Source organism: Vidua macroura, chromosome 8 (assembly GCF_024509145.1).
Source record: "Vidua macroura isolate BioBank_ID:100142 chromosome 8, ASM2450914v1, whole genome shotgun sequence".
Lineage (NCBI taxonomy): Eukaryota > Metazoa > Chordata > Aves > Passeriformes > Viduidae > Vidua > Vidua macroura.
Genome location: NC_071578.1, coordinates 19909754 through 19932747, shown reverse-complemented (window position 1 = coordinate 19932747; position 22994 = coordinate 19909754). Strand labels below are relative to the sequence as shown.

Sequence of the window (22994 nt, the reverse complement as noted above, 5' to 3'; positions counted from 1 at the left end):
AGTGCAGAGTAGGTCTGCAAAGCCTGTGGTCAGCACACTGTGGGAAGGGCTGTCCCTCCTGGGCAAGGATCCTGCCTTTGTCATCCACTGTGCTCACTGCTGCTGCCTGCAAGGAGCTCCAGAGCAGTCACAGCACACCACCAGTCTGGAAGGCTCACGGTGCTGGAGGGGAAGGGTGTCCTGCAGCCTGTCTGCCAAATGAAAAGAATGCATTCATGCTTTTTGCAGGCTGATGCAAGGAGATCACTTACCTGAGCATTGGAGACTGCAACCAACTCTCTGGCAGCTCCTTTCTACCATCAGTATCTCTGAAGGGATTTAGATGCTCTTTATTAAAATGAATTCATTTAGGAAAAGGGTAGTGTCTCTTATTTCCACCTCCAGTTACAATTTGGTGCCCTTCTTTCAGTAAGAGGCCAGATGCTTTTCATCAAAATATTCCACCACAGATTACTTTCTCCTGGGCTTTTTTTGTTCCTGTGGCCTTTGGTTGTGTCTGGATGTTCAGTTTGTTCTGTTTGTCTTGATCTTCATTTACATAGCTACTTCTTGTCCCCTGCATCATGGTCACATAATAGTCCTAGTGGCAAAATATAATTCCTGTGATTGGTTGTCACAAGGCACTCAGAGACCATGTGAGTACTGCAGAGAAAACAGTGTGCAAGAATTCTCACCTCCCTTTGGAAATGTTTAGTGTTACTTTGATGGAAGTATCACATTTGCCCACATCTCAGGTCCATCCCTCCTTGTCCCTCCATTTTTTCCCATGAAGACTACAGCTCTAATGCTTGTCTACTCTAAAACAATGGCAATGCATTGCTGTCTGCTCCTCTGGGATTGCAACAAATGGACAGATGTGCAAGCAGAAACAGCAGTCATGTGTGAGACCCAGGCACAATGGGGAGGAGATTACCTTGAGGTTTCCATTAGTCTAAGGCTGCCCTTAGAGCCAGTCCTGCAACTCAGCAGCATGTGTGCTTTGCTCAGAACAAGTTAAAAATGACTTACATCTGGAGGTCTTAGAGGGGATGATTCATATTCATGTCCTTCCTGCCCACTGGGATGCTGATTCATCTGAGGCAATGAACAAAACCGTGACAAACAACATCTATCAACAATTCACAAACAACCAGATGAGAAGCACAAGGCAGTGAGAAAATGTTCTCTTACTAAAGAGCTCCAGAACACAGGACATTCTCAGGGGATAAATAACCACACAAGGGATAATATTTGGGATAATATTCAACATATCCTAAGCTGGATGCAATAATGCTGTGTCATTTGGAACAATGACAGTGTCCTCTTGACACCTGCCCATAAGAATGACCTTGCAGAGGTCACCTTCATAATCTAGGGCACCAACCTCCTCTTTGCTCCAACTGCTCTAAAACCCAACAATACCTCTAGGGCAGAAAGGCTGGGGGCAGATGCTAAAATCCAAACAGGTATTTGAAACCATCTATTGCACTGTAAGGAAAGGCAGAGCTAATGAAGGAGCAAGGAGTTTGATTGATCTGGTTGGGGCAGAGAACAGAAGGGTTAAACACCCCCACGGAGCTCTTCAACCAATAGACAGGTGGTCCAGTGGCCTCACCTCTCCTGCTTTCTGACCTCCCCCCCCTACTCCCATCCACAGACCCAAATCCCACTCACCATTTCATGCTTCTCCATGAAAAATCCCTGCATGCAGTAACAGCAGACTGCCCAATGCCAGGGTTAGTGCTCCTTTTAGGATAAGCTTCTCTTCCTGCTAATACATGCAGGACCTGCAAAGTGGAAGAGTTGATGGCATTTCTCTTGGGCTGACTCAGACAAACTGGCTGGGTCCCAGAACTTCCAGGCTCTGGCACACACCTGGGAAGCTGGGCTTCAGGGCACTGGAGCCTCCATATCTTCTCTACCAGCTGCATGGCTCTAAGACTGCATTTAGAATGAGGCACAGAGGGGAATCCTGCTTTTGCTTTCTAAGGCTACCACCTCATCTGCCAGAGCACTTGCTGGAAATGCCAGGACAAAGTGGAAGATTTCTACTGCCTTGATGCCGAGACCAATGAGCCTGTCAGGTGTGAGGCATCATTCTTTGTCTGAAGTTGTGCCACTGGGTCATACTGTGCCAAGTACTCGGGTGCAGGAGGCTACATGGGGATGCTTATTCCTTACTTCATCTCCGTTGCTGCTTTGCCTTTGGGAACAGCTGGGAGGAAATTCAGATGCCACAAAGGTTTGGGTAGCTGTGACACACACCACAGAACTGTTCTGGGTAGTGGAACATAAATGAATTAGGGAAAGAACACAGACATGGTCCTTTGCAAGCAGGGACAGAAAGAGGAAGAAAAGCACTTCAGGTGCTGCATTAGCAGCATTTTGCTGCCATGGACGGTGGACTGAAACTTTGTGATAAGGAACATCTGCCTCATCCTGCTGTCCTTCACACAGGAGTTTCAAGTCTCTGGGTCTTTGGCACCTGCTGCTGAAGGCCATAGGCTGTAGTGTAGCAAATGAGCTAGTCCTTTGAAAAATACTTTGGACTAATTCCCAGATCCCTGATATTTACCACTGCAGACCTGCATCTCAGCCCCCTAAAGTGTGAGTAACACATGTAGCAGCAACACAATGTAGCCCTTTGGCTGGCCAACTTGTTTCTCTGCCCCACTTTCTAAATGTTCCCTTGATTGCAACAGCCAATTCCTTTCCTAAAGGCCCACAGCAAAGTTCTTTCCAGGTATTAGCAGTAGACCCAAACAACAGAACAGACCCACGTTCTAACCCGTGGCAGAACAAGGAATGTAATAAGAAATTTTCTCTCCTTGAGGAAGTGGAAAATGCATGCATACAACAGAATGTACAACTGAATCCACAGTCTTTAATGAATGCAGAGTTTTGTTCTGGACACAGGTACATTTGTGATTGTCCCCACACCCTCTTCTTCTCCCCCTCTAAAAATTATTTCAGTTAGTGAAATGTAAAACCACACAAAGACCAGAATACATATGCACACATCAGAGGGTTTGACAATTTTTTTTCTTAAGAAAATTTCACTCATTTAGAATTATTGACTGTAAAGTCCAGTCAGTACAGCAGAAATATTCTACATAGATCATTGGTTGGAATGCACAGTACAATATTTGTGAGCACACTGTCACAAAAGACACCTGGATGAACACTAACAAGTGTCATAGATCTGTCAAACCACATTGCAAGCATCTGCATCAAACCAGTCTAGGGAGTATGGGAAATTACCAGAACATGGAAAAGAGATGTTAATGTACATGGGAACCTGCTACAGTCACTTTTCTCTAGAGTCATCGCTGCCACTAAAAGATCAGGAAACTTGAACTGCTGCTTGTCACCTGAAACTTTGCTTCTGTTTCACAGGGATCGATGTCACAATTTTATGTCCAGACCTGAGTTACTGTAATTTTGCTTCAACTGGAGCAAAGAAGAGAAGGACAAACGTACACCCCATCTAGCAGAGCTCACTTCCCCAGACCTGCATGGTCAAACAGCTTGAGATCAGAGGTCTTGCCTGTAAAAAGGCCACAACATTTGAAAAAATAAACAAAGCAGTGCTAAAATAAAGCAAACGAAAAACCCAAAACTAAAATAGAGATAACATGATTTTATACAGCCTGCAATAAAGCTATAGTCAATGGTACAGTATTGTTCACATTACACTTATTAAGGCTTTGACTACTGGTCTTCTACATGCACATTTTATATACATATAATCCTCTGTGTGTATGTATAAATTACTTTACTTTTCGTGGTCTAAGCAAGAAAATATTTTCATGCATTTGCTTCTCCTAGTATTCACGATACTTGGCCCATATTCTATTCAAGGATTTCTGGAGAGGGTTGGGTCTATTTATTATCCATCTGAAATGCCCTTATCTACAGGATTGTTGTTTGTGCCAGACAGTGGCACTGGCCCCACATTTCTTCACAGTCATACACAAGAGAGGAGGTGCCACTCCAAAGCCTGACAGCACAATGGTTATGTAAACATAATAATCCTTGGATTATAAATAGTTTATTAAAGCTAACATACCTCAGCTTTTAGCTCATAATTGCCCATGAGTGCCTTAATGAAACATTCATAATTATTTTTTTTCCTCCCATGTCAACTGCTCAGTTACAGTGGTTCCCCCAAAACACACTTTTTCTTTTTTTTTCTGAAAAAAAAGCACAAAGCTACTTGTTAATTCTTCAAGCCTGTGGCTGCGTAGCTCTCACAAGCAAACAAGAACATGTCTGAGCCTTATAGCTCTAAGTGCTCAAGTCACCATCTCACTTGCACCCTTGCTGTGAAGTTAAGAGACTGGGCCATGCACCAGTGACAAATGGGGAGGAAGCAGAAACCAGAACAGCTCTTCCATTCCTAGCCCCATGCTGCAGCTTGCACGTTTGACAGGTTCCCAGAGATCACCAAAGCTGACCGGTAGCATGGCCTGTGTCTCTCCGCCTCAGGGACGCCCCGACTTCCCCTGCCCCAGCGTTTTCTTCCGCGTGATGTTCTGGCCAGCTGAAGTTGCAGAGCACTCCTAGGTTGTGGGAGGGAGCTCTGGGGAGAGCAGCTCTGCTGTGAAAAGGAAGGGCTCACAGGGAAGTGGTAGTACAGAAAGGAAGCAGTGTAAAGAAGGCTGAGAAAGCAGGCGTGGGTATAGTGAGAAGGAGAGATTCCTTATTTAAGACAGGGCCTAGACTGCTGCCACAGCCCTCTGGGCTGCCTTGCACGGTGCTGTAACTGGAGCATGCTGTCAGCACTCCTGTTACTAAGCCTTGCCACCAGCACACAGCTTTGCCTTGCATCCCACCACAGCATTTCCGTGTCAGCCACCACCCTTGCCTTGGGCACTGCATTGAAGTACTTCCATTCAACATATACCATGACAATTACTACAAACCAAATACTGGGTCCTCCTCATTGCCTGGAATCTAAGTAGCTAGAAGAGACTGTCCCTGTCCCCTGCCTTGCTCTCCACTCAACAATAAGCAAGACAATAATAGAGAGAACAGAAAGAGTGATGCAGGCACAGCCATCTGGTTGTTCTCTTATTGCACAGAGTAGTTGGGGCAGGTAGGGGAGAGTGGGTGGCTCACAAAGTCCTTTGAAAAAATCCTACTGGATGGCTGTCAAAAACACTTGCTCCAGAAAATACGTTCAGACAGCTCATGTAGATGCTTGGGAAATGTCACCTAGAAACAAGATATGCAAGAGACGAAGGCTATTCTCAATTCAAGTTCAGTCTTCATTCAGCCCCATGGCAAGTTGTGCAAAATACAATGTTTATGCCCTGGCAGGTATGATTAAAGACAATTTTTTTGGTCCTGGGTGGGTTAACAAGAAAGGGTCATGCTAATAATTGCAGAGGCAAACCTTTGAGACTGGATTTAGTTTTAGTTACAGAAAATAATGTACACTGCTTTTGGCCAAGTGCACAGAAGCCTTAAAAAAAAAAAAAGGACAAAGATCACAGTTAAATGTCTCAGTCTTCAGATGGGAAATATCTGTGAGGAGGAGTTAAACTATTTTCTCATGTGCAATGCATCCTGAAATTTGGTACTTATGTACTGGGCATGAAATCCTTTCTTGTTGATGGTGTCATCTGTATGGAATCGAATCATAATGGAATCCCCTGCAGAATAGATTTCTTCCAGAGGCTGCAGAAAAGGGAAGAAGACAGTACACAGTGATCAATTATAGAGACTAAATAACTGTCTGCACCATGACACTTGAGTTTAAGCCCACAGTGAAGACAAATTGGCCAGTAAACACAAAGACTTGAATGCTCAGTACCTCCTGCCCTGATCTGCCTTCCTAAGCATATTCCTTTGCTCTTTATGTGAACTGATGTCAGTTCACTCTACAACCCCAGTCCTTCCAGCTACTTTTTTCACAGGCCTCCTTGAATATTCTCGTTCCAGTCTTCAGGTTTACTCTAATTTGTCATTGTCTTTTCAGGAGAAAACTGCAACCTGCTTGGCTGTTGATGCTCTCCCAGGGTTCAAATAACTCAGGTACTTATCTTACATGACAATTCTGATTATGTCCCACACTGTAGTGACCTGCTGCAATCTCCTTGTGCTTCCCTTTCCCAGCCATTCTTCATTCATCAGTGTAGGTAGATTACTACCCAGCTGCCCTGAGCTTCTTCACACCAAGCTGCTCTGCCTTTGCCTGGGTTTCCAGACCATTTCCCCAGTTTTGGAGAGCTTCTTCCACATATCTGGTCCCTGATTGTCTCTCTTTAAATTCAATAAGAAACATCTCCATTTCATTGCTGAAGGCCTAGAGAAATCCAACACAAACCCTCTGATTTCAAGAACCACACACCATTATTCATGTTAGAATCACTCCTGGTAATGAGGATGCAGGTGACAGTTTAGGAGACAGCATGCCATCCTAAAGGCAGCAAGCATCACACAGCTCTAAGTCCCTCCACCATTCACCCTTGCCATAGCATGGCCACAACATAACTTGGCTTGAGCCAGGAAGCAACAAAGGATGAAACTGGCCTTTGGAAGCCATGTCCCACGTTTAGACAACACTTTGATGGCAGTGCTGGGGCACAGCAGCATGGCAGTCTCATGGGCTAAAAAGGACAGTCATTCAGCAAGAATTTTCCAGCCAACACTGTGTAACAGATAAAATGGCTGTGATCTCCTGAGGAAAGGAAAGAAGCAAAACCCAGCCACAAAGCATTCTCAGTATCAGTTTGTGACAGCTGTCCCTACCCAAAAACGGTATGAGGATACTTCCTTGCCACCCTCAGCAATCCCTCTGAAATGACCATTGTCATGGCTTACCCCCGAGCCACAGAAGCGTCCCAGACGGGGTGCAGTGCTGTCGTAACCATCGTAAATCTCCATGTAGTCGTACCCACAGTCAGCCTCCTCCTCTATCTCGAATATCTGGAATATTAGCTCCACCCCATAACCATCTTCAGCTACAATCACCCATTCACAGTTGGCTTGACCTGGGTAGTTGTTGTCCCCAAACTGAGCATGAGAATACAGATCCTTAGCTTGTACTTCAGCCTTTAAGAGCCCACCACACTCTGAAGGGAGAAAAGGACACAAAACAGTCTCTCAAAGTTCTTACAACAAAGACTCATCCCACTTTTGAGTCAGTCATGGGCAGAGAAGACCTCCAAGCTTGAAGTGCAAAAGGAAAGGTAATTAAACACTGCACCAAACTACAATAAATCTGTGAATTCTACAGTTACCCATGAATCCAAAGACACACAGAGCTTAAAGGAACTTGGTTTTTTTTTTTGTACAGAACACACATGGAAAGAGGTGATCAGTTTAGACTGGCAGGATAGGGTTCTTGACACATACTCTGGGAAATTTTATTGCATTAGACAGCAATCACTTTGCTCTTTGCATTAGTCCTGTAGACGAACTTCTGACCCCAAGTATTTTGTCAGCAGGAAGCAGAAGCACATCAGAAAACTGGTGACCAAAACAATCCTTTTCTGCCCACGCAACGCACAAAAGTAGCCCTGTGTTTGTGCAGAACGTGCGTGCTTTAGCAGAGTTTTCCTGCAGCCAGTGAGGAAGACACTTATTCACCAGTGTCATGTGCACAGCTACTTCGAGCATGTTTCATCTATTTACAGTGGCAGGGATTTCAAAGAAATGAATGCTGGCACAACACGCCCACCTCTGTGCTGCCACAAATAGGAGGATCAAGCTGTGTCTGTCCACAGCACCGCTCTGCTTCTAAGATAATCAATCTAACGTGGGCCTGTTCTGAGAGTGGGCCAATACATGGGCTAAATTGCATCACCTCCTTTTCCAATGGCTGATGTGGAACAAAAGGGATTGTCGCTCAAGCAAATACCTCCAATTTAAACAAAACAGCCTGAACAGGAATGTCCAATACCAAGAGAATTCTGAGCTGTTATGGGAGCTGGTATTTATGGTATGGCACTGGCAGCAGTCTGGGAACTGAATGTACACCACTTAAAATTTAGGCTAAGCTTATTTAGGAGAAAAGTGTATCTGTTTTTACCTTGTAATAAATGTAGTGAGACTTGATGACATCTTCTGGCACTGGGGTATTGGCAGGCAACCAGCTTACCTGTGCTGTGCTTTGCCTGGAAACCTCTCCTTTGCACAGAAGCATCAGAGTAAAACCTGAGGAACATCTTGTTGGTAGAAGCCACCACAGGGTCTGGTTTCTTGCTGCCACAGAAGCGGCCAAGGATAGGTGACTTGCTGTTGGGCCCATCATACATTTCTAAGTGGTCATAGGCACATTCTTGGTGCTGCTCAATCTCAAACTCATTGAAGGTCTAGAGCAAGAATATGGAGAATTAAGACAGCTGTACATCTGACTATGCAATTTAGCATAGGGTGAAATGCCAAGTGAGAAACAGATCAAATGGCACATCTGTCCCACTCTCCCCACACACTAAAACAGAATAATGTGCTTTCAGACAAGAGTGATCTCAAGGTGGCAAAAGTCAGAACTCTATACCAGTGTGCTGTGTTGCCTCAGCCTTGCTGCTTCACGTGGGTGCATGACAACAGTTATCAACTGCAAGCCTTGTTTTTCTGGCTGGAAATTCTGCCCAGCACACTGGAAGGGCAGTTCTGTAATATTACTTCCACTGAGTACAGGGGTTATTTCCCCCAATACATGGGCCATCTGCACAGCTTTGGGCATATCCTGCCATTTGCATCAGGCCATGTTGTAAAATGGGCTTGACACCTCTCCCTCAGAGGGACTGGCTCAGCCACCACCTGATGTAGATATGGCCCCAACAGAGTGACTCACAAGGAGGTGTATGGGGTGGGAGGGCATTTATGGAGGGCAATACTCTACAGTTGTCATGTGCTGGAGTCTCCTCCAAGCTGCCTCTCCTCTGCCTTGTGTCCCTCTGAGACCTTCTGCGCTTTTGCAAGCCAGGGTAGCCTCCCAGAAAACTTGGCTCCTCCAAGAGCCCCAAACAGGACCTGAGGGTATCAGCCTCCCACTCACACAGTGGTGGTGGGAAGTCACTCAGCTCCTCACAACCCAGCCTGCTTCTTGCCTCACACGCCTGCTCTCTGGTTACTCACTACTTTCACTCGGTGGCCAGGTGTTGCAGAGATGTCCCAGGTGCACTCTTTCCGGCTGGGATACTTGTCAGGCCAGTTGGGACTGCTCATCATTCCCTCTGCACCACTCAGCTTGTGCTCACAACCAGCTTGGGAGAGAGAAATCGCATTGGGGCAAGTCTCACATGGCAACCCTGTAGTGTCCTACATGGTCCTCTCTGCCCACTGAGACCCTCTGCAGGGCAGAGATATGGAAGGCTTCAGTCACCAAACAAGATCTTTTAGTATTACTCCATAGTTCTGGTAGGTTTGTCCCATACTTATTTTGAGCTAACCTGGCAGATGGACCATCTCACTCCCCTGGGCCTCATTAACTTAACCTATGTCCTCACACCTTAATCTATTCTCCTGCTCCTTCACCTCATCTGCCCTGCTCCTAGGGCCATGATGTCAACCCCTCCACAGTGTTGACTCTGGTGCTATCTCAGCCTTGCATTGGTTTGCCAGTTTGGAGAGCTTTATCAGCTCATGGAGAGGTCAGATGAGGACCAGAGATCATATACAGGGAAACCACAGGAGCACATAGCAGATACAGGGGTGCAGGAAGAAAGGTAGTTTTGGCACCAGCAAGTGGTTAGATCAACCCATCCTTTCTCTTCTGGCTCAAACACTATAATTAAATGAAGCAGCAGTGACCAGTCTAATGATGATGTCCCACAACTGCTCCTTTTTCAAGTCCAATTTCTCATCTCCACCCTGTCCATCCCCCGTGGGCAGACAGAGAGCAAGACTGGGGAATGGAAATGGTCCTATATCTAGCTAGTTTTGCAGCTAGCTGGGGCTTTTTCACTACCCTTGCCTGGTATGCTGTACAAACTTCCTTTCAGCACAGGGCAGGAAGTGCCCTGAACCAAACAGTGTTTGAAGTACCTTGGCATTCCCGAGGGTAGGAGTGGGGACTTTACCTTCTTTACAGTCATGGCCGTTCTCATGCAGCACGAAGCCATTTCTGCACTGGCACATATAGCTCCCAAAGGTGTTGATACATTCGTGCTGGCAACCACCATTGTCTTTGGAGCATTCATCCTTGTCTGGGCAGGATCAAACCAACAAACACTGAGTTGACAGTGACACAGGCTACCACAGTCACCAGCTGAGAGCCCCATACCCAGGCTGGCAGATAGCAATGCAAACCTCCAACTCTACTGCTGGATTAGTCCATTCAGCTTTTTAGCCCAGATCCTATTCTCTTCAACTGCCTCACATTCCATAAAAAGTATCACAAATGTGTCCTATTTTATAATGTAAGTTTATTGGTTAAAGACTCCTGTCTAAAAGAAACCTAGATCAGCATCTCATTCTTTAAGAACAGAGCCCAGGAAAACCATCACATGAGTTCACTAGCCGAGGTAAAAATCTGCTTTATATTTTCAAGTTCTTATGTGCTCTCATGAGCTTCCATTTCTAAATAGCTCTGCCTGAGCACAAACAGCCAGGTGATGAAGAAGACCTAAGGTATGAGCTGCTCCCTGAAGCTGAAATATGCTCCAGTGGATCTTGACTCCTATGTGTTCAGGACTATGCATTCCTCAATCTCACTTTTGAGCACAGGATCTGCTCATGGTTTCCAGTCCACTTTAATTTATGAGACGTTTAACTCTACTTTTTCTTGGGATAATGCCCTCCCCAGATCTCATTAAATTCATCTGTCTTCTCACTCCCAAATGTATTTCTAGATGAATCATACCCACCTCATCCTTCCTCCTGCTCAATTTAATAAGTCAAACCTTTAGTCCTGATTCTACTCTGCACCTGTCCTAATTCAAGGCCGTTTTGCCTGATCATTCTCCTTAAAAGCATTAATACTCCTAGGCCTCTGCTGAAGAGATGCCATGAAATGGAATTTCTTCTTCCAAATGACATAGTTAACTTCCAGAACTGCCTGCCAAGAAGGTACATCACTGACAAAGGATTGAGAACAGGATGAAAAACTTCCATTAGTACACGCTGCTTTGATGGGAATGATTACTATATAGAACACTACTGGAAATTTTCTGTATCTTCTAGTTTCAGAGGAAAAAGCTTTCCTCTAATCTTCTAGGGACAGAAATAACTTCTAGGGTTAGGTTCCACATTGCTTCCTGCTGTAGAAGGACTGGAGGCATTGATGGAATTCATGCATCTTGCTGACACCACACTATGAAACTGGACTATACACTGTGCTGAGAACACAAGATGAAGGTAACACAGAACAGAGCAATCTTGCTTTTAGATTTAATGAACCATGTCAGGCTCTGACAGGATGTTGAAGAAAGTTCACCAAAACCAAGAGGTTCAGTCAGAGGAGACAGCTAAGCAAGTGAAAAAATACAGTCACATACCAGAGAAGTAGTGAACTTTAAAGCCTTTCTTGGAGACCGTGTTGTCGGATTTGAACTCCAGTCTCATGTTGTTGCTGTATGATGTGATTACTTCAGGTTTCTCTGAGCCGCAAAATTTGCCATGTAGCTTGGAATCAGAAGCCAGTTCACTACGAACCTCAACATAGTCATATTTACAGACCTGCCAAGAGAGGAAGAGATTTCTCAGCTCTGTGGCCTTGGAACAGAGCATTTCAGAGGAAGGGGACAGAGCAGGAACAGAAACAGCCTTGTACTCAAATGCACTCCTAACTTGCCCAAAATTTCCTCTGTCAGTTTTTTCACCTCTTCGCTTGCTGCCCTGATCTTAAAGGATGGGTGTGTTTTTCAGAATAGCAAAGGTTCACTGAATTTAGCAAAAGGAATTATTTCCACCTTATCCAAGAACCTGACAGTGTTGAATGAACTTTAGCAGCCTCCTGAATTATGAAAGTGCCACTGCTCCCATTTACAGTAGGGAAACTCAGACCTGAATGCTTTGTTCAAACTCCACCATGCATGGCAGAGAACAGACTCTTTTACTGTTATTTCCTTTACCATTTAAGAACTCTACTTCGTTGTTCATTTCCAACTATTTTCCTGCAAAAGCAGCACTGGGGAGGTGGGAGGCGGGACACCTATTAGGGATGGAAAATACCTACAATTATGCAAAACTAGTAGAGAAAAGAAGCCCATGGGGCTTGGCTGGGGTAGATTATATTTTCTTCACGGTGACTGGTACTGGGCTGTGTTTTGGATTTGTGCTGAGAAAAGGCTTGATAATATCAAGACGTTTTGTTACTGCTGAGCAGGATTTACATAGAGTCAAGACCTTCTTTTGCTTCTTGTACTGCTCCACCAATGAGGAGGTTGGGGGTGCTCAGGGATTTGGGAGGGGACATGGCCAGGACAGCTGATCCTCACTGACCAAATGGATATTCCATAACACAGGACATCATACCCAGTATATAAAGTGGGGGTGAGTAGAGGGAAGAAGGAGGAAGAGGAGACATACAGAGTGACATTGTTTGTCTTCTCAAGTAACTACTATGTGTGGTGGAGCCCAGCTCTCCTGGAGATGGCTGAACACCTGCCTACCCATGGGAAGTAGTGAACTAATTCCTCATTTTTCTTTGTTTGCATGCGTGGCTTTTGTTTTATCTATTAAACTGTCTTTATCTCAACGCATGAGTTTCTCTCACTTTTACCGTTCTGATTCTCTCCCCCATTCCACTGGGGGAAAGTGAGTGAGCAGTTGTGTGGTGCTTAGTTGCCAGATTGGGTTAAACCATTGCACCCACTTATAATAGAACAGCTTTAATCCTTCCACTCCATACAGAAAGCAAAGACGTCAAGGAGAACAGTCACTGTTATTGGTGTAATTACATTGAGGGTGGGAAAACAACCAGAAGCTCCACCAGTAAAACAGAGCCTCCTCTTCCTTGCACCCCAAGGATTTATCCAGTTCTGATTTAGCCAGTAGTCCCACCTCTGAGATGCAGGGACTGGTTACGTACATCATTGCCTTCCAGCTCAAACACTTCGAACTGCAGAGAGATCCGGTACTGGGCTGGAGCTACCACCTGCCAGACGCAGTTTTTGTTAGTAGGATATTCCTTGGGCCATCCAGGGCTAGTAATAGTCCCATTGAGCTTGGTGATGAAGCCCCCACAGGCAGCTGGAGAGGCAATAAATGAACACAAGTTTTACTTGGTTCTGTTCAGACACACAGATTGGGCCACAGTGATAACTAGCAAATTAACCAGATCTTGGTTGATGTCACATTTCAAATCCCAGGCTTCTAAACAGGCTTAAAATGTTGGGAAGTGTGAAGAAGACAGAAACTTCACCTGCAGTAAATCACCAGTCAAACACACCCAATGAGGCTATGGCCCCAAGAGCCACCATGTAAGACTTAACTTCCTTTTGAATCTCTAGCCTTGGGCTTACTGTGAATCAGTTGACTTGACATGCACAACACAGTTGTGAAATCCAGCTTGGTAAATTCACCTACACTCAGTGCTACAAACCTTACTGTTTTAAGTTTATCAGTAATGGAATAATTACAAGATAATGGAATCATAGGGAAAACATTCCAGTCAACTCTTCACTGGTTTATTATATATGGACTGCATCCTCTCTAGGGAAAGTTGAAGGCAAAGTCAAGACTTAGCTGTATTATCCCATTTCCTTTAAAAATTTAAGGTATCTCAGCTTCATCCTCTTGTGGGAGGACAGGGCTATTACCTCAAAGGAGTAAACCTCAACTTGCTGCAAAATTCTATTTGCAACAAAGCATTTTTTTTCTTTTTTTTTTTTTTCTTGCTGTTTCTTGAGAATAATGAGATATAGCCCACATCTTCAAAACCCACAGGGATGAAAGCTTTCTGAGCCTTGTTCCCAGCATCATTTTGCATTAAGAGGACTAACCCTAACCCAAGGGAGAAGCTTCAATATAAATAGAGTAGCAAGCAAGTGGTTTTGGAGAAAAAAAAAAAGCAACTTACTCTGATGTATATTGCTACAGTTTCAAAGACTATCCTTTCTGTTTTGCCCACAAATGAAGTTTAAAATAGGAGGTTAAGAGTGAAGTTCAGAAAAAAACCCTGCCAAGTTATAGCAACTTAGCAACTAGCTTGCTAAAATTGCAAGAAATTATGTAAAAAAGAAAAAGCTTTCAAAAGCCTTTTGCACACACCTGACTGCCCTCACCAAGTTGACAGCACTCTTACCCAAGCAGTTTGACAAAAGCAGAAGTCAGGGCAAACCAGGTGATCTTGAGAGCACCATTGATAGCATGTGGAGCTCCCTAAATGTCCCTACAGACAGAGTTTTGAGACAAGAACAATGGATGGATTCTTAGCACACCAACAGCTGTCTTGTTGGTAGAAGCAACACTTGTTACATGAGATTAACTCTCTAGAAAGCTGACACAAACACCTTCTATTATAGACATGGGGTTTTTTTCCTTCATAAAAGAGGAAGGGAGGAAAATTCTCTTCAGTGTGGAAAAGCCTGTTTTGCATGCAGACAAAACATTGCTATTTTATTATATGAAGTGAATTCCTTTATGAAAAACAAACAAATTCAGCGTTAGATTGAAATACTTTTGGGCCACTCAATGGTTAGGTTGTAATGCCTACTTCCCTTATGTTGCACTGTGGGAGATTCGGTCTGAACAGCAATCTCTGGCCATGAAGAACAACTGGCTTTAGGGATGATTAGCAGTATAAATCAGAGAATTTTCAGGGTTTTTTTAACCAAAACTTGTTTTTCAATGGAAGATGTTAACAAAAATAAAATAAGCAGTTGCGGGAAAATGAAGTGAAATAAAGAGGCTGCAGGGGCAAGGAAAATCACTTCCAAGACTGTTCAAGTCCATTTATAGCTGTAGTACCTCTCCTAGAGTCAGATGGCTCAATCTGTGGGTTACTTACCTTCACAGCTCTTTTTATCAGCTGTCAGCTCGTAGCCAGGCTCACAGGTGCATTTGTAACTGCCCAGTGTGTTCTCACAGTGCTGCTCACACCCACCATTGTCCGGCAGAGAACATTCATCCATCTCTGTCAGGAGAAAAACAGAGCAAGTCGCACTTTCCTGACCACCCAAACACCCTGACATTCCTCATGCAACCCTTCTGGACAGAAGGAACAGAGCCCTGACTGCTGAGCCGAGACTGTGGAGCGGGCACTGCAGCAAAGCTCACAAGTGTTGAAACACTCCTAACTCCAGAACCATAAAGGACTACCATTACTGCTAGTAGCCAACAGTGCTTTTTCTAGCCACAAGCAGGAAGCAGGAAAACACTGTATCTTGTAAAGACTTCATTGCCTTTTGTTCTCATATGCCATTTTTTTTGTTTTGTTTGTTTTAAATTCCTCATGCTTTTGAGTAACTTGAGCTACCAGGAACCAACCCATTATGGCACACACAGTAATGGAGCTGAGGGAGGTGATATCCCATGGAACAGGGTGCTGCAAAGGAGCTGGCAGGACATGCAAGTATTCTGCCTTTTCACAGGCACATGAACTCTTGCTGTCCTAGACTCTGAAGTCAGGTTCTTCAATCACATCTCAACAATCTGAACTGACATTTTAACATAAAGATAGCTACTGGCTTCTCACCCTGACCCCTGATTCCACATGCATCACTTAATAGATGGTTTTATTAACATGGCTGTGGTGGGTTAGCCTCAGCTGGCAGCCAAACTCCCACCTTGCTGTTGGTTCACTCCCTGGCCTGCCATCCCCTGGAATGAGGAAGAAAACAGGAAGACTAAGAGCAAGAAAGTTCTGGGTTGAGCAGACAAATTATCCACCAATTATTGTTCTGTTCAAACAGACTCAATTTTGGGGAATTTAACTTAATTTACTGCCAATTAATATAAATATTTGAGTGCTAGTTTAGGTATGAGGAAACCAAAACTGAAAACAAATACGTTAAAACACTTACAGAAAACATCCTTCTGTTTCCCTTTCCCAGCTCAACTTCACTCCAAGCCCCTCTCCCTCTGCCCCTACAAGTTACACTCAGCCCCTTTAGCAAAGTCACCGGTTGCAAAGGCAGGAGGGGATGGGGAGCCACAGGCAGTACATGACCCTGCTGCTTCTTCTCTTTCTTCTCCCCTGCTCCAGGTAGATGAAGTTAACACTTCAACCATATAAAAACAGGCTTCATTGATACAAACAATTTGTTGCCAAAACAAAGATAAGTAACAAGAACAATCCTAGAGATATCACATGAGTTATACCTGACTGGGTGGACATGAGGTAATTGTGCTCTATCTTCCTGGCAATGCCTCTTGGGTGTGGACCAATGGCTTACCCTCTAAGCTGATTGCAGGTTTATTTTCTCTGAAAACTTAGACATTACCATTGCATGGTCTTACAAAGCATAGCATTCAATTCCACCCTTAACTCTGATTTTTTTAGGCTGAGTTATTTTCTTTCAGTGTTGTAAGACATTTAATCGAAGCTCTATTCCTTTCCTTCTTTATTAAGGCAAAGCTTACCCATTGCTCAATCAGCTATGAGAAGCAGTCTGAAGAGTGCCTACAGAGCCATCTAATTTGCTCCCTTTGCTCATGAAGTGTCTCACAATCCCCTGGATATGGAGGTAAAGACTGCAGACTTCAGATTCCAGCTTGAAACTCCACATGTAGCCTGCACATGTGTCTACACAGCTTTTGCACACAGACATCAGCTCTGCCCACAACGCAAGCTGGCTGGAAATTGTGCAGCTATGACTACTGTGATGCTTGGTTCAAGCAAAACCACTTTGCTCCTCAGCTGAATTTATTGGCATGGACTTAAAAATGCTTTAACCATCCACAAGCTACATGGTTTCTGGTTCAAATATGAGAAATCCAAGCAGACACTGAAAGATCTAGTCTGCCAGCAAAAACTCCACAGAAAATACCTGTGTCTCCAACTGCACTAGTGTACAAGTTTACACATTTTGACACTAAATAAAAAAAAGAAACAAATTTATTTCTGACTATCTGTATCACAGAGAAAGCACTTCAGGTTTAGGTGTATAACTTTCTTCCCCTACAAACTTGTAGGTGAAACGCAGATTTTAGAGAATGACTTGCTGTGTCTCCATGTAGTGCTAATCTTGAGAGACATCTCTGCCACAGTCAGCCTGCACTGTTCACTCCTGAAAGGGTCAAAATATCTTTTGGAAGAAGTATTCTCTGTGCCTTTATGTAACTTGAGAAATTTAAACACGGAAGTCTAGGTACTGTGAGGCCTGTCCAGGGACTGAGATCAAATGTGACAGTATTTGCCAGTGATCTTGCAATCACCCTTTGTCACAGTCCATTAAGACCTCTCAAATTTATGGGTGAATATAATCTGTGAATTAAATTTTATTTACCTTTTTTTTTTCCCACTTAAGTGCATGGTTTAAGAATTATGGGTTATAAACTATGACATTTTATGCCTTGAATGGTGAATAAGTGAATTCATAGGATAGACTAGTCTGAGCCAAGGGGATTGAGCCCTGACATGTTTGTTTGTTTTAAGTCTTAAGTTCATGAAATAAAGTTTAATTCACAGAGTACATTCTCTTGAAAATTTGAGAAATCTAAATGGACCATCACACTCTTAATATGAGACAAAGTCGAGGTAGAAATAAATAAAGGACTTATGCAATCCAAATATTGGCATGGCAACTATTATTTCTGTACAAGTGCCACTGAACCTAAGATAAACATGACTGTCTGACCCCCAGCAGCTCCACAGGTATTTTCCCAAGCAGTTAGATATTTGGTTCTTGCCTCTATCAAGTCACCAGCATGCTGGTAAAGGACCATTTCTAGGGTCCAGCTCTTAAAAACAAAAGAAAAAAAATGAAAAATCTTAGCCTTACATCTTCCTGAAGAGAATCTCAGTTTAGGAACACATTTGTCTCCTAAAGGTCTCAGTATTCTTTTACTGAGACTCTACTTGCATTCGGATTTACCCTCTCTCCAGAAGTTTCTTTTGGACTAGAACTTAAGCAGAGAGCTGTTTTTAACACTCCTTGTGCAGTATTAGTACTTCTTTAGAAATGTCAGTGTTCTCTGGTATGGCTAAATGGAGATGACATTCCATCCAGCTGTGCAACATTTATGCTGACACCAGCCCAGCAGAGTTGAGTTCTGTCCTAATGAGGGAGGAGGTGTTTCTGCCTCAGCATCAACCTCCTCTACAGTCTCAAAGCAATTTGTACATAAATTCAATATTTGCAAACAAACTGTTCCAAAAAATCCTAAGTACACGTAGATAGAATGATAATGTGTGACTTGATAGATAGAATTAATTGACTGGTGGATGGCAGTAGCTTAAGGGATGAGTTGTCCCCAGCTTTGACTGTGAGAGGTATTAGATCACATACCTTTAAAGAAGTTTGCTGCAAAGCCAGCTTTATTGATGGTTGCATCAGATGCAAACTTCATCCATACTTTGTTTGAAGTGGATTTGATGTCTTCTGGCTTCTCGTAGCCACAGAAGTGGCCGATGAGTGGGCTCTGTTCAGTGAGGCCATCTCGGATCTCCAGGTAGTCGTAAGAGCACGCATCGTGCCACTCAATCTGCAATAGGAAAAGTGTGTGTCTGTACTTCACTAGTAAGAGCTCCTCCACCCAGGCTAGTGACACAGTGAGATTTTGGCCCCAGACCAGCTCCCCGGACAACTGGCTACAACTAAGTACTTGCTGTGGCTGCCAGCGAGCTCTTCTGCAGTTCAAACTGCATTCGAGCCAAGGCACATCTCAGCTCTGCCACTGTTTGTGGCTATCCTGCAGTGAAACCCAGTCCCTGACTATCTACAAACTGCTCTTGCAAGAGAAGCTGTAAGAACAGTGCAGAACAGCTACAAACAAAAAGGTTCAAGGAATAGCCATGGGGAGATAGTAGTGTCAGCCCTTTACAGGACAAGCGTGGTGAGCATACACAAGCCACAGGAGCCTGTGGGATAGATAAGATTTATGCACCAACCAAGGTCCTGCCCACTCCTGTCTGTGACTTAACATCAGCAACCAGAGACTGATCACTGGCATGTAGCTAAGAGTGTAAGACATCCTATAATGAGTAGAAGAAAACTTTTTGCGACCTCTTCAAAGTCTGTCTGCCATCTGGGAACATGATGTTTCTTTGGGGAGTCACACCCTACAATCTGACAAGTCTCAGTGACACCAACAAGGGTTTTTTGCCTGGATTGTGATCATTTACTTCCATTTGACCAGAGTGAAAATTTAAGGACTCGTGAGTCCCTATCTAACATCATCAACACTTTTGAGTCCCTTCTAATTCCTTCAGTCTAGAGTAACAGTTCTTGAAATCTCAGCATGTCTTGAACTTCAAAAATCAAAATCTCTGAGCAAACATCTGGTAAGGTAAATAGTACTCTGAAGTATTCAAAAGCATTTTTTATTATTACTATTATTATTACTTTCTTCTTCATTTTAAAGGGTTTGTAAAGGCAAAATAGTACCTGTAATATAATATGCAATGTCATTTCTCACCTCAAAGGCTTGGAATGTGATTCCTATGTGAAAACCCTCAGAAACTGTGATCTTCCAGATACACTCTTTGGAAGGTCTGTAGTCATCTGGGTAATTGGGAGATTGGATCTGGCCAGCATCTTTGTGTATTTCTCCACCGCAAATAGCTTCATAAAAAAGAAACAGCAAACTCACAAGATTGCAAGTTTCTCTCTAGGTAAAGCCCACTCTGTACACACCTTTCTCATCAAATCTGTTTCAGTATTGCTTGCTATACAAAGGCAACACACAAGTCATACACATTTTTACAAATCTAGCATTTTGTCTTATGTCTCCTATCTTGCTGTCCTAATGTCCTCAGAAGGTGAGCTCACTGGGACAGAGATTTTTTATAAATTTGTGTTATTCATACTCTTGCTCACCTGCATATCTGCTTGAAACCCGCTACCAGCACTAAGAACCAAGAAAAGCTGGGGTGAGGCTGTGGGGGAGAGAAGTTGCGAGTCTAATCCTGCCACACGATGGCAATATTAACAAGCTCAACTTGAGCTGTTCACTACCAGACCATCAGGCTGACTGCTGTGCGTGAAAAATGAAGTTTTAGTGCCAAATATAAGAGTAAGTTTAAATACCAAAATAGAAAATTTAATGGAAATCTAGTTTAATACAAAACGAGTAAAGATCTTGAAGACAACAGCAGCTAAGCAAAATTACCTGCAAGACTATGTAAAAAATGAAAGTAAGATGACAGGCTAAAACCTGTGTTACCCATGATGCACCACACACATTTACAAAACACATGAATGTTTTGGCTGCGCCTAAAGTCACGGAAACAAAGAGCACCAGCAGAAAGTACAAGAGAGATGCTACTGCAATGACACCTGTCAGATATCAACCATCCTTGCCCTTGGCTTCTTCCCACAAGGCATTGCATTAGCAATTCAGATATGGGTCTCCAGGTAGTGTCCTGCAGATTGCTTGCATGGGTAACGCTGTCTTGGTCTTGCATTGTAAGCTGCTAATGTAACCGAGTTAAAAGCACTGCTTCATTAGTGCAGCTAACCTCTTTCTTACAGAATCAGTGCTAAAGCAGGACCAAAAAGTTGCACCCAAAAAATCAGCTGCAGAGCACAATTTAGATTGCAATTTGAGTTCATATATTCAGAGCTACAAGCGGTGCTTGAGAAAACCTCTGAAGGACCCTTTAAAGAACTGTCTCCCCCACCCAACAGAAAGAGGCCTTCAAGAGCAGAGGACTTTTTTTTCTAAGAGCCATGAAACTGACAGCCAACAAATAATATTTTCTCTATCCACTACAGAAGTTGACACTGACATACAGCTGAGTGTCAACTATAACTGGAAGAGCCTTACTGCAAAATGGAAAGAACATCTATGCATAGAGCCTGCAAAGATGATAGTGATGGCACATCTGGGGCTGTCAGCAGTGCTGTAGGGCAAAACCACCATCTTCCCATCTTAAATCTCATGAAAGAAAGGGAACAGAATGACTGAACAAAGAGGACACTTCCACTACATAAACTGGCATTTAGGATCAAGTAATTCTACTGTCATGTGGCTGCATGCTTCTGCCTCTTTCCTCCCATCTTCTGAAAACTTTAGAGACTTGGAGGAATCCAAAACAAAAAAGCAGTCCTCACCCAGAGTTTCCAGAAAAGTTCAGATGCATGAGCATTCATGTGCACTGTCACTAAAGCAGAAGACAGAGCAACAGTGCTAAATTTGAAGGAGGAGTTCAAAAGAAAAAGAGGAACTAACGGCAACAGAGACTTTGGACAAAAATTGATAGAAAATTAAACACTTATATGCAATCCCTCCTGGAAATAAAAACTACCTTTATTGCCTAAGCACAGAAGTCACAAAACACCTGAGCAAGCCACTTTCCAAAGGGCAAAAGAAACCAGACTTTATCAGAACTTGCTTAAGAGGGAAATAGGGATTAAAGAAGATTTTTGGAAAATCTCCTATTTTAGCAAATAAATTATGGAGAGATATGTAGATAATCTCTCTACCTGCTGTTCTGACGAGAGGAGGCTGAGATATCCAAAGCTTAAACATTGCCTTCATCATCCAGAGATAAGAATGACTGTGCAATGAGCCATCACTGTGTCTGGTTCACACCAGTCATACTCTGTGCTTGCTCTCAGGCATAGCCATGGATTTCACAGTCTTACAATGGGAAATTTCTTGCAGAAAAGGGTTATATAAAAAGCCACTCCTGAAGAGGCAGGAAAATATGAACTTGGAGTTTGTTTGACTACTAGATGCACATTCTACCTTCAGTTGTTCTATTCAAAAATCAAGTGAAGCAAGCTCATATTTACTGAATCTTTAGGGATCATTTATTAATCAACAGGAAATATGGGAAATTGTCAAGGGAAAACAAAGTCACTTTGCAAAGTGACTTTGGAATGCAGCCAATGTAAATTTTTTTTGCAATACTATTTAGCAATATGAAGGATGATGCCATACACACTAATTTGGTCACTTCTAATTCCAGCAAACTACCATAAAGGGGGTGTTACAAACCACATGGTCCAGGCAACAGCTGCTTTTCAGGAAAGATGTTTAAAAAAACCCAACATCAGGCAAGCTACTTCTGTCTCTGGGGCAACAATTCCTGCAGAAACCAGATATTTCTCCTGTGAAACAGATTTGTTAGCCCCAAAGTGCTGTGAAATCCTCCTATGCTTTATTTGCACTTCCCCAACAGTCCCATGTTTGCTTCACTTCCCTCTGTTAGTATCATTATTCATGAGTTTATGGGACACTTGGGCACTGGGATTCAAGTATTATGCTTGTTCCTGTGGCTGAAGAAAGAAGATTTTTGCAATGTCGGTATCAATACAGTCAACCTCAATACTGTTGATAACACTGGTATTTCTAAGAAAAATGCTTGCTGCCCAGAAAACAATGAGGGCTTTTAATACATTTTAGAATCATTACTGCAAAAAAACACCAGGCATGTATGGAAAAGGGAAGTTACTGATTTTTAATAACTGTGGTAGTATTGTTCCTCCTCTGAAGTGGTTTCATCATCTCACTGCTATGCAAGTTTCTAAAATACCTGACCTCTAGAAAGTCTGACATGCTAATTTCCAATTTTCTGTAAGTAAAACATACAAAGGAAAACAAAAGACTAATCTTTGAATTTGAGGAAAAAAACCCAACAAACAAAAACACCCCAAGATAATCTGTATTAAGTGATATAAAATGTATGATCCCAAACAGAACTTTGCCTGTTAAAATACTGAAAGAAACTCTTGCTCTACACATCGCTGCTTGCAGGGGCTGGTTAGAGCAAACAGAACCTGGCCTAAGTATGGAAGCTATTGCTTTGTGTTCCCATCTTGTTGTGCCCCCCAAAATGTGATAATCTAGTTGGAAAATCCATGCCTTGTCTACTGAAACAAGCCACAAAATCTGCCAATTCCCACAAAAAAAAGGGCATAGCCATATCTAACCACACAGTGCAGCTGAACTTCTGCTGATCCCATAAAACCCCTGCATCCTGTTCCGTCTGCTCCGTACAATGCAGACTT

The 22994-nt window shown here is 43.2% G+C and overlaps 1 protein-coding gene across 1 annotated transcript in view; it reads right to left on the bottom strand.

Annotated features, from left to right (window-relative positions):
- Nucleotides 1-2861: 2861 nt before the first annotated feature.
- Nucleotides 2862-22994, bottom strand: part of TLL2 (tolloid like 2) — an 84970-nt gene continuing 64837 nt past the window's right edge. The window contains exons 13-22 of the mRNA XM_053983220.1: nt 19456-19601; nt 18327-18522; nt 14885-15010; nt 12965-13125; nt 11430-11610; nt 10014-10139; nt 9070-9197; nt 8087-8300; nt 6808-7058; nt 2862-5661 (exon numbers count right to left, since the gene is read on the bottom strand). Of these exons, the coding sequence (XP_053839195.1) occupies nt 5527-5661; nt 6808-7058; nt 8087-8300; nt 9070-9197; nt 10014-10139; nt 11430-11610; nt 12965-13125; nt 14885-15010; nt 18327-18522; nt 19456-19601 (1664 nt within the window). The 3' untranslated portion in view covers nt 2862-5526. The remainder of the gene's footprint in view (nt 5662-6807; nt 7059-8086; nt 8301-9069; nt 9198-10013; nt 10140-11429; nt 11611-12964; nt 13126-14884; nt 15011-18326; nt 18523-19455; nt 19602-22994) is intronic.